The sequence below is a fragment of the Boleophthalmus pectinirostris genome, unplaced genomic scaffold, assembly GCF_026225935.1.
Source record: "Boleophthalmus pectinirostris isolate CB_2022bp ecotype Guang Dong unplaced genomic scaffold, ASM2622593v1 HiC_scaffold_18, whole genome shotgun sequence".
Classification (NCBI taxonomy): Eukaryota; Metazoa; Chordata; class Actinopteri; order Gobiiformes; family Gobiidae; genus Boleophthalmus; species Boleophthalmus pectinirostris.
Genome location: NW_026571133.1, coordinates 5939045 through 5957309, shown reverse-complemented (window position 1 = coordinate 5957309; position 18265 = coordinate 5939045). Strand labels below are relative to the sequence as shown.

General features: G+C 38.0%; 1 protein-coding gene across 1 annotated transcript in view; it reads right to left on the bottom strand.

Moving 5' to 3' along the window:
- ube2h (ubiquitin-conjugating enzyme E2H (UBC8 homolog, yeast)) overlaps positions 1-18265 on the bottom strand; it is a 59619-nt gene that overhangs the window by 19513 nt on the left and 21841 nt on the right. Inside the window, exon 2 of the mRNA XM_020927404.2 lies at positions 2265-2341. Coding sequence (XP_020783063.1) covers positions 2265-2341 — 77 coding nt within the window. The remainder of the gene's footprint in view (positions 1-2264; positions 2342-18265) is intronic.

Here is an 18265-nt window from a genome sequence, read left to right as displayed (position 1 = left end):
TCACTGCAAAGTATCAGTGACATTATTCTTTGTCCTCAATTCCTTCTCCTTCTTATATTGCACTGGTTTGGTTTTCACTTTGCAATCCTTCCATTGTAAATCACACTGAACAGCTTGATGTAAGAAATGCAGTTTATAAATAAAACTACCCTCTCTCTGGCCTCGTCCAACATTCACTTTTTATGAGTGTTTTAGTTTCTGTGTGTGTGTGTGTGTGTGCTCGTGTTGTGTCAGACGCTGAGTGCATTTGCAGCTCCTCTGATCCGTGTCCCTCCTCGTGCTTCGGGCTGCTCTTGTTTATGATCTTAAATGTATTCTCGGTTTATGATCCTTACATTTGTTCTTTCTGTGGTTCAGCTCAAAGCATAGACTGTATGAAGAAGTGAACTGAGTGAGTGTGACGTCACCCACAGCGTTTGGCTCCAGTCAAATGAAGCTCAATGAGGCTCGCAGTTATAGGGGCAAATTTGGAGCCAGGTCCATGTTAGAAGTAGGGCTCGATCTTGACGATATGGGCCAATAGTCCACGTGTGCATGTTATACCTCGTTATAAAGTTTAGACTCTCTATATTATGTCAATTTAATTCACTTTACAGACAGATAAATGCCCTAATATGTGACGCTGCAACAATATTTATTTGCAGAGTCATTGTCTATATGTGTGACGCACCCCAAGAGTCACGTCACTCAGGTGCTCTTGTTTAGAAATGCAGCTGCTGTCAACATGCTGGATTATATTCGTTTAAAGACAATCTTTTTGAGTCAAGATTGAAAGGACACTTATTAGGGAAGATTTGTGATCTGAGAGGTGTCTGTGTGAGAGGTGAATGCTGCAAATGTGTTGGTTTTGAAGCTACTTTTGGTTCTTTCTCGTTGTTTATCTGCTGTAGCTCCCACACATAAACAGCCTGTTTTCTCTGACACGGACCTAGTGTAAAGTGACAACAGAGTCCTTATACATATTACTGGACATGCATTGATAAGTAAATGAGCTGTGAATAGAGGTGTGAATGATTGGTATTTACGTATATAATCAATTACCGCAGCGCGCACGCATTTCCCACTAAAGGCTGATAGAGGTAGTTTACTTACTTTCTTTACTGGCTAGAATGTCGTGCAAAAATGCCATTATGCCGACAAACAGTTTTTAAATATGACTCTAAAGAGGCAGAACAACAATAAACGTAGCCTAAACAAACCCAATTTAAAATCCAATAGAACCAATCCTAAGTTTTATAATCAACTGAAGATTTATAGTCAATGTTGACATCACTAAATATATCGGCTATTGGCACCTACAACTCCTGTTTTATCGGTATCATATAGGCTGCAAAAAAATCCATATAAATCGAGCCTTAGTTAGGAGTAGGAAATTATTTATGGATAAAATTGTAAAATAAAAACACCAGGATCATATAGAGTGGGTTAATATGAACATTTTAAGACCAAAATGATGAGGCTCACTGCACAGTTACAGAGTGAATGGTGACGATTTTTCATTGGGAAGTCAAGTTGATAGAGCCTGAAGTATCCCCATGATCACTTCCTTTTCGGAACGCAGCGGCGAGGGGGTTAGCTATGTCCATTTATAAATACAGTCTATGGTTCAAACATGAGAGAGACAAGATTTCACAGATTTTTCTGTGGTCTCGCCCTGTCACTCAAACACCCACTCACAAAACAAAACAATAAGTAAATTACATTATAGTGTGTCCGGGCAAGCCCCAGGTGTGAAAAGGAAATAAGAGAGTATGACTTACAGAAACACTATGTCACTTTTCTGGTGGAGATTACGGCGACTGTCTAACTTGTCTAACTTGAGTAACAGAGCTTCTAACAGAGCAGTGCTTTCAGTTAGCATCACACCCTCAGCGAATGTTGATGACCTCAGCTGGAAAGTATCATTAAACACAACTAAATAGAGGACGGAGGCTCTACTGTTTACTGTCTGTTTATGTAACTTCAAATAGTTTTACTAGAGAAGGCAAGAGTAGAATATAAAACTCCCAAGATTCAGAATATGAGGTGTAATATCAGCTATTTTGGAAATGTTTTTCAGTGTTTTGTGGCACCATAGTACTCTAATTTGACCTTTTTATTAAATACACATTTGACAAATAAACAAATTGCTCTAATATTTAATCCCAGGGTTCCTGGGATCAATAACACATAATAATATAATAATAACATCTTTTGATATTCTTGTGTTGTGACGTCAGTGAGTTACCTGAATGTAGTAATATTAAATAAATACTAATACTTACTTCCCTGTGGTCCGAAAAACTTCACTACAAATTCATTGAGTCCGCTAAGGATGGTGACTTCGTGCTTGCTTTCGATACTGATTAGACAGTTAAGGAAAATCAGAACATGACAAAACAACAACAGGCAAAACAAAAACTAAACATATTTTGGTGTAAAACGATTAAGCTTTTCCAAACGTTCACGTGTAAGCAGATCACATCACACACCTTCTCGTCAATCAACAACCATTCATCATTTTATTCAGAGCAGAATAATCATTATGTCAATGCTTATAATTATCTGAAAGGCTGCAATTGTATTTAGGAAATCATGTTACACCGAGAATCTAACAGTGATAAGTCTTAAATTACCCTGTAGCCTATAAATGTGTAAACTTTGATGATTTACTGAGATTAAAACAAATTTGAAATCACAATTGAAGGTTTTTGTAAACTTGTTCACAAAATCCTACTACTTACAATATTTTGTTCCACTAAAACTGGCTGAAACTACATACTCAAAGAAAAAGTATCAAGAGTATTCTAGGGGGAAAAACACACGCATAAATCAAGTTTGACCTTTTCTGAATAGTCCTGAATAGTAGGGATGTAACAATAACTGAAATATCGTGATATTGTATCGTCAGAAGTCTCACAATAATATCGCCGGCTGTCACAATATATCAAATCACAAGTTTCTTTTCTTAAATACATGGTTTTATAGTAGAACTACATATCCCATAATTCATTTCAGTGCAGACAACATGAAGAAATATGTTTTTTACTTTAATTCTTGGGATTATGACAGTAATAATTCACACCAAAATCTTGTCAAGGTATTTTAAAAGCAAAAAAGTGTCCCAATCTTTATCAGCTCTTCAAAACATCGCAATAAATATGGTACAGTGAGATGCACATCGTGATAATAGCGTACTGTAAGATTTGGATATCGTTACATCCCTAGAAAATGGCAATACATGTTTTACCAAATGACTGGTCAAAGCATTTTATAATGTTAGTCTTCTTTTTATGTATAATATCATAATACCATGAGCCTTCCGACCGTATCGTGATATCTCAATAAATATCGTACCATGAGGTTCATACCATGACAATATTGTATCGTAAGACTTGGATATAATCAAAATACAAAACAAAAAATGCATAAACTAGGAAATTGGTTGTGAATTTTGATCACTGTAAATAATATGAGACCATGTGGTTACTTAAAATAAGTATTTTATGTTGCAAGTTACACTACATTGTATAACACTCTTATCAATTTGGTATAAAAAAACAACATATCAACTTTCTTTACATATCAAAATTAAATCAAGTTGTAAATGTTTAGTATGAGGACCACACTAGAGCAAACTACGCAGACTATGGTAAAATCAGTAATCTGTACATTGACACTGTAGGAGTAGAGATGTGGTCCAGGAGCAGCTGTCAGCCCTGTATCCCATTAGCACAGGCCTGGCCCCTGAAGGGTTAAATCAAACGCAGGTTATTTTAAGCTCTGGTTGAGTTTCCAACGGGCTTCAGCCTGAAACATGTCAGTGACAGCGGCGCAGAGGAGCCTCTAACCTCAAACACACAGAGGACCTCACATCCGCTGCAACAATAACAGCTCGGCGGGGCGTTCAAGTGCTTCTAGAAAACCTCGTTATGTTGAATACTGCAGCTCTCGGGCCTGCCCTTCATGTAAGGACAACAGTGCACCTACACAGCCAAACGAGAAAGCCCCAGTGTGTGAGAGAGAGAAAGACACAGGGAGAGAGAGAGAGGGGGACGGAGGGGGAAGGGAGAGGATGGACCGTGTGTTGTAACCAGCACAGACCGGGACAGAGCGGAGCTACAGACTCATGTGATGCCATAACATTATAAAAAGCTGATACTTTATAGGCGCATTGTGTAACTTATTGGTTGGCCGTCCGTCACCTGCTTGTTTCTGTGTAAATGTCATTACTCTGCCTCGAATGTTCCACAATATTAAACAGCTCTACTTTACCTTTACTCAATTACAAGTGTTTTTATAGTTCAAAAACACAGAAAAAAAGAGAAAAACAGACATTGTGACTGTGAGCGGGGTCGCCTCTCCACAGATCTGACCTGTAACTTGGTCTGGTTTGGTCTTCACGAAGATAGAAAGGTTTAATCCATATTGTAAAACATTCCAGACAAAGCATTAACATCTCCATGGAGCAAAGCATTTGACGGACCCTCCACCAGAAAAGTTACACAATGCCTAGTGACCTAGTGCCTCTGCTCAATTTCATTTCTTTCCAGCAACTAGGTCAGGAATTAGAATACACTAGACGGTTGTCAACGATTCCCGAGATCGAGGATTTAAAGCTGGAACAAAGAGAATGTTTGGTGAATTTTATCAAGGGGAAAGACATCATTGTCCTTCTTCCTACGGGATTTGGGAAAAGCTTAATATACCCGTTAGCCCCGTTAGTGGTGCATTACATACGTCGCGACCAAATAGCAACGATTGGTTGGTTAAATGATAAAATGTACTTGTCTACCGTCAAGCGAATTAATTCTAACGCTGCGAGATCAGACGGTTTCTATGAAGTAAAACCGGCTGACGAATCGGACTACCTTCAAATACGATTGGCCTTTAGAATATTTTGATGTCACTTGTAACCGAGCATCTCAACTTTCCATTCATCATCATCTACAAGAACGCTGAAAGTTTATGTTGACGCCCAAAGTGAAAATATAACAAAAGGACACACTGGTTAACAGCTTCAAATCTGTAAAAAAAAAGAGGTGAAGATTGATGGACCTGGCTCTGAGTCTGTCTTATCTGCTCGTTTGCGTTGAGCAGCAAAAGCAAATGTTGTCCAGTGGTGCAGATGTAAATCACACAGGCCACAGTGGGATCATGTGAGAGGAGCTCGGATGGCAGCGTGTGACTGTGTACATTCTATGAGGCTCATATTAATGAAGCCTCCACGACTCGCTCTGTCCTCTCACCCGAAAATGCCGTCGAGGTAAGTAAAGGCAAAAGTTCAACAGACATTTTGCACTGACGTCACAATACACATAATATTAGCAAAGATAGTGTGAAAACTCAAGACAAAAGACACAATTGATTAAAAACAACACATTTTCAAGAGCCTGCGATCAATATGAGTGTTCTTGGTCCTGTTTAGGTGTTTCATTTTCTAGCAAAAAGGCGAGAATGACTAACAGAAAAACTATTGGCTAATACGAGCTTGCTTGTGACTGTAATTATAAGTGTAGGAGACTTGTTTGACAGGACACCGGTTGTAGTTCCAACTTTGTCAGCTTTTTCTGGTCAGACTGTGTTAAAAGTTTAAAGTCTGGCTCGAATAAGAGAGCTTCAGACAGAGCAGAGCCTAAAGTTAACGTCACACCTTCAGTGAATTCTGTTAAAAATCAAAACACCAAAATGGGACGTGGAGGCTCGTGAAAATGTGTTGTTGATTTTCTTCAGTTTTCTTAAAAGGACAGTTCGGAATTTTGGACATAGGACCTCATTTCCTAGTGAGCCAGAGTGTTGGAGACGTGTGGAGACACTTTTTTGAAATAATCCATCCAGTCCTTGTATTTGCAGAGGTCGCTGGTGCTAGACTAGTGCATGTCAATGGTCATAGTTATCCTGCCACTCCACAAAACACCCGAAACAAATCCATTATTACACCTGACTGTTGATGTAAATGTCTGTGTTGATAGAATATTTGAAATAAAACTAACCTTGCATCACATGAATCGTCACATGATGAGGGACTATTTTCTCAGCAGCAGCGGAATTTTACTCTGCTCTAGTTAGTTGTGATGATATAAACGTGGACATATCTGGAACAGACTTCATGAGCTCTATGTGTTGCTGCAGGTAAACAAACTATTACAGGTGCTAGGTGATATCAGTCCGCCACTGCCGAGCTTTCTATCAGGAAGTACAACCCACTGCTGCTGCTCAGATATAAATCCTTCATATGCAAGATTGGTTTTACTTCTAAAATTATTCTCTCACTAGAAAATGAGGCCCTATGTCCAAAATTCAGAACTGTCCCTTTAAAACTTTTGGCAGTGTGTGCATTGTGTTTCCGTGGTAACTGCTGAATATTCCACCACAGAAATCAGCGTATCTCCAGGTTTGACTACCCCAAATTTAAGACTTTTTTTAAAGACATTTTTAAAGATCACTTAAAGAAAAATTAAGACCAACATCACACCCATTATTCGGGAGAAAAACACCAGATCTAATTCTAATAATGACCCACTAACTACGGTACTATATCTAGAATCTAAGGCCACATTTATATGCTGACGATTCTAACAGAAGAAACAAAAGTGGCATAGCGTCTTCACTTTTTATTCCGCGTTTAGACGAGTGTTTTCGGGAGGAAATCTGCGTGCATACGGTGACGCAAATGTGTGTGGAACTGAATTGGGTATCCATGTCAGGCGGCTCGGTGGTGATGTATGTGACGTAAACTCGTACGCGACGTGAGCAGATCTGACCAGAGTTTTGCGTCTTGGGTAGTGTAGATGAAACCAATTGTTTACTCATTGCTGCCGGCGCCAAAAACTAAAGTATTGTTTGCGCATACGCCTAATTAGACATTCATTCACATTACGTTATTTCACGTTGTTGTTTTTTTTTCCCCTCTCTCCATTTAACATTGTAAACAGTAAGCAAAAAAAATAGGCTAATGAAATTTAAGACCTTTGTGAAAAAATAAGACTTGGACAACATAATTTAAAGACTTTTCAAGGCCTTCATTTAGGAATATGAATTTTAAGACCTGTTTTAAGACTTTTAAGACCTCGTGGCTCCCCTGGAAATACATGTAGAACTGCAAAATAAAGCTGTTTTTCCCGTTGAGCAGCCACGTGCGTTAAGAAGCGCACTTGTAGATACTAACAGCGATGACCGTGGAATATTGATAGCCTATTTTTGCTCCTCTGTGGATCCATCCCCCACCTTGGATTAGTATGGGATACATTATAATCTGTGGATCGCATCAGGTCACTGTCCAGTAGCACCGATAATCTGATGAAGTGCCCTCGGTCACTGGAGACACAACAAGCGCACCAGAATAAATAAAAAACAGAACGTAAACAAACTGTAGTCCTCAAACTTAGGCCTTTCAAGTACCACCAGAACTAAACCAGGTCTAAACATGGAACAAAACAGGCCTGTGTCTGGACTAAATAATGAATGAAGCGCGTCTTAACCCGGTCACGACTCAAGTTTAAAGCACGTGTGATAGGTTAATAGCACCGGTGATCGAATTATAATTATAATTTGTGTGGCTGAAACTAGAAAACCACAACAGCCGCATTTATTTGTGTAAAGTGAAGTGACAAAGCAGAAAACTAAACTTCTTGTTTTGCAGTGGGTTTTAAAAATAGGATTCTGTTCCAGGTTCATGTTTTTAAAGCCTTCAGAAGAATTGACAAAAAGACTGAAATACAAACTGACAAACTAACACCAGACTCACATTTCAGAACATGTTTGCACAGACCTAAACTACAGGGTTAGCAGTTTTCATACAGAGTAAAACAGGATGTTGGTTGTTTCTAAGGAAATTATGGTGTTTAGAAGCTGCAGCCTAAATATATCCCATTCAAATTAGGATTTTGATTCGATAATGATTAATTGTGCACCTTTTAATCACAATGCAGTCGACGTTCCCTGGGGGTGTGACGCTAACTGAAAGCACTGCTCTGTCAAGATCGGTTATTCAAGTTAGACTAGCTTCGTTTTAACACAATCTGACAAGAAAGGGCTGACTTGGCAGTGTTGGGAAGGTTACTTTTAAAATGTACTCCCCTACAGATTACAGATTACATACCCCAAAATGTAGTTTGTAACGTAATCCATTAAATTACTTAAAGTGAGTAATGTAATCTGAATACTTTGGATTACTTGATTTGCTGTAGAGAAGCAAAGACGAGGAAATCTTCACAGAAGATGTTTTGTCTGCTAAAAGAAAATAAAAAAGTCCAGTCTTTACTTAACCAAATTAAAAATATTATTGATAGACGAGAAGAAGACACTGCCCAGGCAGCATGATTTAGTCCTGTTAAATCCTGTTTTAGACCTGGTTTAGACCTGGTTTAGTCCTGGTTTTAGTCCTGGTTTTAGTCCTGGTTTGGAGTCCTGGTTTGGACCTGGTTTGGACCTGGTTTAGGCCTGGTTTAGACCTGGTTATAGTCCTGGTTTAGACCTGGTTTTAGTCCTGGTTTAGTCTTGGTTTAGACCTAGTTTAGACCTGGTTATAGTCCTGGTTTGTACCTGGTTTAGTCCTGGTTTAGTTCTGGTTTAGTCCTGGTTTAGACCTGGTTTAAGTCCTGGTTTAGTTTCCAGCAATGAGTGGAACTACCAAAAAAAAAAAAAAAAAAAAAGGGACATAGCCCGAAATGTGAAAACAGGAAAATACCACCGTGTAATCCATTTATTTCAACACAGTAACTGTAATCCAATTACCACTCATTGAAACAGTAACTGTAACTGAATACAGTTACTCATAATTTGTACTCTGATTATGTAACTCCGGTACGTAATAAGATAAGATAAGATAAGATAAGATAATCCTTTATTGTCTCCCATGGGAGAAATTTGTCTTGGGACAGGGGGTGACATGCTTTATCAAAAAACAGGACGACACAACACAAAGCAGCACATAAACAAACACCATAAAACAAAGTAAATATGAGACCAGTATGACCACGAGTGATGCACCAACAGGACCCTTAAATTATTCTTAACAGGCAAACCCTTGCATTCTTCTGTTCTATTAATTATTGCACATTCCCTAAGCCTATGTGCAGTTTTAGTTATAATTATTGCACATTCCCTAAGCCTATGTGCAGTTTTGATTGCACATTCCCTAAGCCTATGTGCAGTTTTGATTGCACATTCCTAAGCCTATGTGCAGTTTTAGTTATAATTATTGCACATTCCCTTAGCCTATGTGCAGATTTAATTATTGCACATTCCTTAAGCCTATGTGTAGCTTTAATTGCACATTCCCTACACCTATGTGCAGTATTGATTGCACAATCCCTAAGCCTTTTATAATTATTTTTTGACTGCATTATCTGAGTTTAGCAGTTTAACAGCTAGTGGCACAAAAGAATGTTTGAATCTGTTCAGTTTACAGTTTGGGACCCTGAACCTTCTGCCTGACGGCATCAACTCAAACTGACTGTGAAGAACATGGGTTGGGTCACTGATCACCTTCCTGCTGAGCTTCCTAACAGTCTCCTCAAAAATTTGCTGAAGTGAGCTTGGGGCCACACCCATTATTTTACCTGCTCTTTTAGTCAAGGTAAAAATCTGTGCTTTAAGTTTGACTGAGAGGTTACCAAACCATGTTGACATGCCATAGCCTAAGATAGATTCTATGCATGCTTTATAAAACAACAGTAATCTGTTACTCCCCAACACTGTGACTTGGCTACAACAGGTGAGATGATTTGTGATGTTTAAACAAGTTTGTCACACATAATATTAGTCAGAAGCAGCATTAACATGAGCCAACAGTTTTTCAGTAAATCACTCTCACCTTTTTGTTGAAAATCCTAAAACAGGATTGAACGCCTGGACTGATCACAGACTCCTGAAAATGTGAAAATCCATTTTGTAGTTTTTCTTGAGTTTTTTTCTTAAATTTGTATTGTTTTTTTGGTGTTTGCTAATGTGTGCACTCTGTCTCCATGGCAACTGATGAACACACAACCAAAAGAGACACACATAGAAAACCCCCAGCGTGATGTCACTGCAAAGTAGGGCAGGGTATCATTGAGATGTTGCCGATACAATACATACCTCGATACATAGACCACGATACGATACATATCTGGATACAGTGCACTTTCAATTTGATATGATGTATTTCAAATCGATTCGACGAAAACTCACCTCTTCTCCCTGGCATTTAGTACGAGCTAGTCAGGTTATCTTGGTGTTTTTATTGTAGTTTTCACTTGTTATCTGTATATATGAATTTGTAACTTGTTTCTTCTATTTTGTTGACTTGTATGTGAAGAACTTTGGTCAGCTGAAGTTGTTTTAAATGTGCTATATAAATAAACTTGAATTGAATTGATTCGATACGGTTCAATAAAAACACATTTCTCAATCATGGCTGTGAGACTCAAAATCTTTGTTAAACCACTTCTTGTGCAAAGTTCATATGAAACACAAACACTTAATCATCAAAACGGTGAAAATGTCAAATGTGTCGCATAAACGAGTTTCTTTTCTCTAAACAAGCAACAAAACTGTAGCACTGTAATAAAATAATGTAGTAAAATACACCAAAAAATACTCTTGGTGACATATCGATACTGTATCATCACATTAAACAATATGATTTCAATATTTTTGCACACCCACAATAAAACAAAATAAAATCACAATCGGAGACTCTGTATATACGACTAGAAGAATCCTGCGTCCCACATTCGGAGAGCCACAGTCCGCAGAGAAAACAGAAATGGCAGTTTGATATTACAGAGGCTATGAGCTCTAAGCCTAAAACGCACTTAAAGGTTGAATAACAGGCAGTAAATGGCACTGGCCTGCGGTCCAGACAACACTCAGACCACAATCTCCGTCTAACCCAATATCTCAAAATATCTCCAAACATCTCCACTGACCAATGGCTAAATATGGAGTTTAAATACTGTATGAGGTGGACACATGAAGAAGGCACAACATTATAACTACAGACTGTATAAAGACGCAGAATTGAGAGTGTGACGTCAGCCGTAGTGTTTGCTCCAGTCACACGAAGCTCACTGAGATTAGCAGTTATAGGGGCCAGTTTGGAGCCGACTTCCGTTTTAGGAAAAGGAATTTATTTATGGACAAAACAGAGAAATAAAAACATCAGGATCACGTAGAGTGGGTTAATACGAACATTTTAAGACAAAACTGAAGAGGCTCATTCAGCTGGAAAGTCCCCCTGATTTGTCCCTTTTATGAAACTCAGTTAGTTAATCTACATACATATACATTTTTTCATTATATATATTATATTAATTACACCCGCAAGTTGCAATACATCTGAACACATTCGTTCATACATACAAATAAAACATGCAAACATTATATGGTCTCAAACACACACTCTATAGCTGTTCTAAGTTTCTTGTGTTGCGCTGCTTACAAATTATGTTCATGGCAGAAGGCAAGGAAATAATTAATATTTCTTCCCAAATCAACAGTTACAGATGTTATAGGACAAGAGGAACAAGAAAAAATTATTTAAAATATGATTTCATAGTAAACTTCTGTGAGCAAATGAGGATTATATTGATATTACAGACTGAAGAAATGTGTGCCGCTTCAGGAAGATCGATAAAATTACATAAACAAAATGACATAAATAAAAGGCCCGACATTTGGTCTCACTACATTCACATTTATGATATAGAATGCTGATTTTCTAACCCAATACATCACAGTGTGTAACGTGGCTGACTAAAGGCCAGCGAGAACATGGGATGCTCGAGCTGGGACTTTCAAGCCAGGGGGGCGCTCGAGCCGGTATTCATAAACTATAGCACTTAGAGCAGGGGTCTCTGACCTGTAGCTCGGGAGTTATCCATAGCTCTCCACTCTCTTCCAAGTAGCTTGCCAAGGGATTTCTGAATTACATGTATTGTCCTGAATAAGTAAAATTTGATTAATTAAATACCTATTACCATTGAACATGTATCATTTTGATGCCTAACTTAGTGATAATGGTTTATGTTTTATAGATATCTAACTGTACCTCATTTAAGACTCGTCGTGGCATTTAAATATACTCCATTTCTTGTGACTGCTAAAAGTAGTACCTCTCTAGCATTTTCGTTTTGTAAAGGCAGCTCTAAAGAGGATAAAGGTTGGAGAAACTTATTTAGAGACTTAGAGAAAGGGATGACAATTTTTCAATGTAAAGTGAAATGGGGCCGCAGTCAGTGAAGCCAGAAGCATGCCCATTAGGGATGTAACAATAACAGTAAGTAAATAACAATAAGTCTCACAATAATATCGTGGACCATCACAATATATCAAATTACAGGTCCCTTTGCTTAAATTAAGAGTTATGTTGCAGTAATGGCTAAAACAAGACAGAGGGAACTACAGAGACCATGATCCTTTGCTCCATTTCAGTGTAGACTACATGAAGAAATAACAGTTCTAAGCACTTTTAAGTCTTAGTTTTTTGGATTAAGTCTTAGTCAAGGCATTTTAAGAGAAAAAGCAGCATATTAACAGTTTTATTTGTTTGCCTCCACAAAATATCGCAATGAATATCGTACTGTGAGATGTATATCGTTAAAATATCAAACAGATTTGGATACTGTTACATCCCTAATCGTGAGCCTCCCAACCATATTGTGAGCTTTCCCACGATATCGCAATAAATATCATACCATAGTACCCTAGTGCCCATGCTCACTTCTGCGGCGGTTAGTGGGTCAGCTATGTCCATTTATACAGTTTATGATAATAACTATATCCACTGTGAGGCTATTCTAATACTTTTGGAGAAATGTATACAAAAATACCAGACTGATCTAAACCATGTCTACATCCTCTGCTGTGTAACCTTTTGTTTCGAGGAGGAAGGAAATGGTCAAACTGTGCTTTTGTCAAAAAGATGATATAGTGTCCTAAACAACCATCAGGGGATATATTATAAATGTATTGTTTTTTTAGGCAGGAAAAGTGAAACAAGTTTAAAAGGTCCTCCATTACGCGACTATTAAATTGTCTTTGTGAGCTTTAAACCATGTTATAATGTTGTTACTTCCTCAGAAACATACCTGGAGTTGTTTTGTTTCATTCACACATTTAAGTAATCCTTTTATTACTCTGCGTACATCTCCAAAGCTCAAAACAGCTACCTATTACCTTTAGTTCAGGAGAGATTGGCAATTCCAGAGCTGAAATCATGCAAATTATTCTAGTGAAGGTGTGTGGAGTTTGAAAACACCAGTGGAGCACTTCCTGTATTACCACGTGACATAACAAGGTGGAACAGAGAGAAGAACTCAGTCTAAATATGCAGGATTTGTGCGTTGTGTGAATGAAAAAAAACACAACTCCAGATCTGTTATTAGAAAAAGAAAAAAGTCAATAAAAGGAATGGGTTTATTTATTAATTAGAGATATTTAATTCACCATGACACCAAAAACAACGACTATTTATAACTGAAATAACATTACAACTGAAATTGAAATACCTGTTGATTGCGTAAGACAATATCCTAAACTATGACAATTAAATAATAACACGAAGCTGATTACGTGTAAAACTGTCGTGTGATTCAGTCCCTGTGGGGCGAGACAGAGGTGTCTGGTGGCGAGGGCATGGTGGAGCAGAGGATGACATCACTGCTGTAGACTGCGTTAGATTAGCGGTTAGAGCGCAGTAAGGCGGTGCAGGTGGTGGATAGGACTTGAATCTCAACATATGTAACATTTAAAGGTGTATTGTGTAAATTTTCTGGTGGAGGGTCTGTCACTTGTTTGGAGCATTCTAGGCAGAGCAATGTCAAATCCAGAGAAACACAGCATGACGTTAAACAGCTCTACTTTACATTTATTCAATTACAGATGATTTTAAAGCTCAAAAATACCTTGAAAAGCAGGCACTCTGACTGAGTGGGGTCACCTCTCCACAGATCTGACCTGTAACTTGGTCTGGTTTGGTCTCCATAAAGATAGAAAGGCTTAATACCAGACAAATTTCCATGGAGAGAAGCATTTGACATGTTTCACTTCATAGAAACCGTGTTACCTCGCAGCGTTAGAATTTGTTCGCTCGACGGTAGGCAGGTTCCTTTTTTATTTAACCAATCGCTGCTATTTGGTCGTGACGTATGTAAAGCGCCACTATCGGGACTAACTGGTATATCAGGGGTCTCCAACCTTTTTCCTCTGGTGAGATACATTTACAAAATGAAACTGCCAGAGCTACTCATTTTAGCGGTTGCAAGAAACTGAGTAAATATCAGAGCCTTAGATGGGGAACAGTGTGATGCCTGTAAGACATTTACACAACCATTATCCATTTATTAGTGTACAAAGACAGGCAATGATCTGTTTATAATGGTAATAGGCATTTTAATTATTCAGAACAATACAAATGATTCAGAAATCCATTGGCGAGCTACCTGGAAGAGCATGGAGAGATACTGGCAGTTCCCGAGCTATAGGTTGGAGACCCCTGTGCTATATTAAGCTTTTCCCAAATCCTGTAGGAAGAAGGGCAATAACGTCTTTCCCCTTGATAAAATTCACCAAACTTTCTCTTTGTTCTCTTTGTTGCTTTAAATCCTCAATCTCGCTAATTGTTGCCAACACAGAATATATGTCTCTTCACTGATTGACTGGTGCCCGGACTTGCAGTTTCGGGGTTCTTGTGTATTCCATCTAGTGCAGTGATTCTTAACCATAGGGCCGGGGCCTAAAGTAGGGCCGGGCCCCACAATCAGTACAATATAATACATTTAATATGAGCTCGGGCCCCCGGTTACTTTGTTCAGAAAAAGTTGGGCCCCAAGATTGAAAAGGTTAAGAACCCCTGATCTAGTGTATTCCGATTCCTGACCTAGTCGCTGGAGAGAATTGAAATTGAGTGGAGGCATATGGCAAAAGCCTGGGTAGTATTTGACAGGCCCTCCACTAGAAAAGTTACACAATGCACCTTTAAAGTGAATATTTATGGACCTTTAACAGAAACCTGCTCCACTGGATCAGAGCTACACATAAACTGCAACGGAGCAAAACTAAACAAGCAACTGAAGTCAAGAGTAAAAGTAGAAAAAAAAAACATGTAATTTAAAATTTTCTGACAAATATTGTGATTAGATTTTCAGCATTCTCAAGAATTAAATATTTACTAAACTAAACAAAATACCAACTTGTTTGTAAAGTCTGAACTACAGGGCTAACATTTTTTTTAACCCCATGGCGACGAGGTTTTGTTCCTTTATAATTGCGGCCCATTCAAATTGTGAATTTGATTAATCATTTTGCACAACACAAAAGAGGCATTTGAGGTTAGGACGTTTCAAAAAGTAGACAAAAGAACTAGTGGGAGGGAGTTTAAGGTAAAATGGTGGCTGGTTGATGTTGGTATCGCAGTGGTAACAGCAGCAGAAACCAGCCACAAACAAACACACACCTTAGTTTGAATAGAGACTTGAAGGAAGCCATCTTTGCTTCTTTCAAACGGCTCATGTATGAAACTTAGCGTCAGAGTGGAATCAAAGCGTTCGCAGATAAAAGGCAGGAAACATCACATCTGTCGCCACGTAGTCCGAGATAAAAACTGCCTTCTTCCAAAATGTCAAAGCAAGAACGTGAGGAATAGCGAAACGAAAAAAATACAGACACAAAACGAAGCTAAAAGTACAACGGCGATGCAACGATAACAAAGTTTGAAGTGTGATATCCTGCTAAATAATATACAGACTATAAATGATAATATTGGAACGAATTTATGCCACTGAAGCAAAGAGAGATTTAAAGATTTAAACCACAAAAACTATTCTAAATGTACAATACTGCTGCAATAAATACACTGTTTTTCACTTGTTTTTAAAGCTTTGAATGGACTGGCCCCACAATACATCTTGGCCCTCATCCAGACTTAGACCCCCGTGGTCGCTCTGAGGTCCGAGGGCCAGCTCCAGCTCGTGGGGCCCAAGACGAGACTTAAAACCAGGCACAGGACTTCTTCTGTGACCGGCCCCAAGGTCTGGAATCTTCTGCCCCCCCCACGTCCGAACAGCCCCCACAGTGGAGAGTTTTAAGTCTCGTCTTAAGACCCACTTCTGCTCTCTGGCTTCTAACACCACGTGAGTAGTGTGGTCTTTTATTTCATTGTATTTAATATTTTTTATTTGATTTTACTCATTTTTTATATTTTTTTGCTTTATGCATTTTAACACTTTTCTAAAACAAAAGTCTATTTATGACTCTTTTATTGATTTTTAATTTGTCTGTGCAGCACTTTGGAAACTGGCATGTTTATAAAATGTTAGGGGTGTAACTATATCCAAGTGTCACGATACGATATCATCACGATATTTATTGTGATATCGTGGAAAAGCTCACGATATGGTGGGGAGGCTCACGATTAGGGATGTAACAATATCCAAATCTCTCGAAACGATATTTTCATGATATACATCTCACTGTATGATATTTATTGCAATATTTTGTGGATGCTTACAAACAAAACTGCAAATATGTGACTTTTTCCTCTTAAAATGCCTTGACTTAAAAGGGCTTAGAACTGTTTTCTTCTTGTAGTCTGCACGGAAATGGAGCAGAGGATCATGGTCTATATAGTTCCCTCTGTCTTTTTTTAGCGATTGCTGCACTATAACTCTTAATATAAGCAAAGAGACTTTTAATTCAATATATTGTGAGGGTCCACGATATTATTGTGAGAACTTTGACGATATAATATCACAATATTTCCCTATAAAATGTGCCATATAAATAAAGCGGATTGGATTAGATTGAACCTTTTACTGCTTAAATCTTATCATCTAGACAAAAAAATAACCAAAAATCTCCCAGTAATGCAAAGAAAAAGCATAAACGTACCTAGAAAATATTGCTCCAGTTTTGATTTATCGAATAATAAGTTGAATAATTGAATAATAATTATCGTGACAGGCCTGGATACAAGTGTAATGTATTATGACTGATGAAAGTAGGGCCTCATAAAAATACCAGGGTGTGTTGAAGTATTAGCTCATCACAACATGCTGCAGTGAAGTGTGACCGCAGAGTTCATGCACTTAGGTCAAAACAGGACTCCCGAAAAAACAAATCAAACAAAACAAACAGAATACACGTGTGCAAAAGCTACTAGCACACGAGATTGTAGCTGTCTTACTTACGTTCTGAACTAAACCTGACAACATTTCACAAGTAACAAGCGAACAAAGGAAAATGTCAAAGTTAAGGTAGCATTGAACTACTCAGGCTGTTAATACTTCATAGTGAACTTACTGACTCGTTAATGTTAAAATAAACGTCAAATTTAGGAGCAGGGCCACACGATTTGATGTAACAACTATCAAATTGTTATTTTTCTGACAAGCAAAGAGATTGGATTTGCGATTTATTTTGCGTTTTCATGATACGATTCTGTTCTAAGTTAAAAATTTTAACAGCGTCCATTTTGTCGATTCCTCTGAACTGACAAACTAATACAAGAATCACATTTGAGAACATGTTTGTACAGATGTAAAGTACACGGTTAGCAGTTTTTATGCAGCATAAGACAGGAAATGTCGTTGTTTGTAGAGGAAATGATGGTACTCGACAAACTGCAGCCTTTGCAATTTCGATTCAAATGCGATTAATCTTGTAGTGCTTTATCGGAGTAAACTCGAATTTCCCTCGAGATCAATAAAGCATCTGTCTGTCTGTTTGTGTCGAGATGAATGGGTTGAATTGATATTTTTTTATTTCAGACACAAGTCACAATGAGGTAAGGAACTAAAATATAATCACTAGGGATGTAACAATAACCGAAATATTGTGATATCGTATCTTCAAAAAGTCTCACAATAATATCGTGGGCTGTCAGAATATATTGAATTATAAGTTTCTTTGCTTAAATGCATGGTTTTATAGTAGCAACAGCTTATGAACATCGGAAACTACATATCCCATGATTCATTTCAGCGCAGACAACATGAAGAGAGATGTTTTTTACTTGTATTCTTGGGATTATGACGGAAATAATTTACCCCAAAATCTTGTCAAGGTATTTTAAAAGCAAAAAAAGTGTCTTATCTACAATTATATAAGCCTCTTCAAAATATCGCAGTAAATATCGTACCGTGAGATTTGGATATTGTTACATCCCTACTAATCACTGATGATTTCAGAGGGAAAAGCAAGTTAAGTCATATGAATTAAATTAGTATGATCGTATGATTTAATAAAATGACCATGTAGAGAAAGGGTGATCTGTGAGACGATGTGAATAAAAGCAAATTAAGGA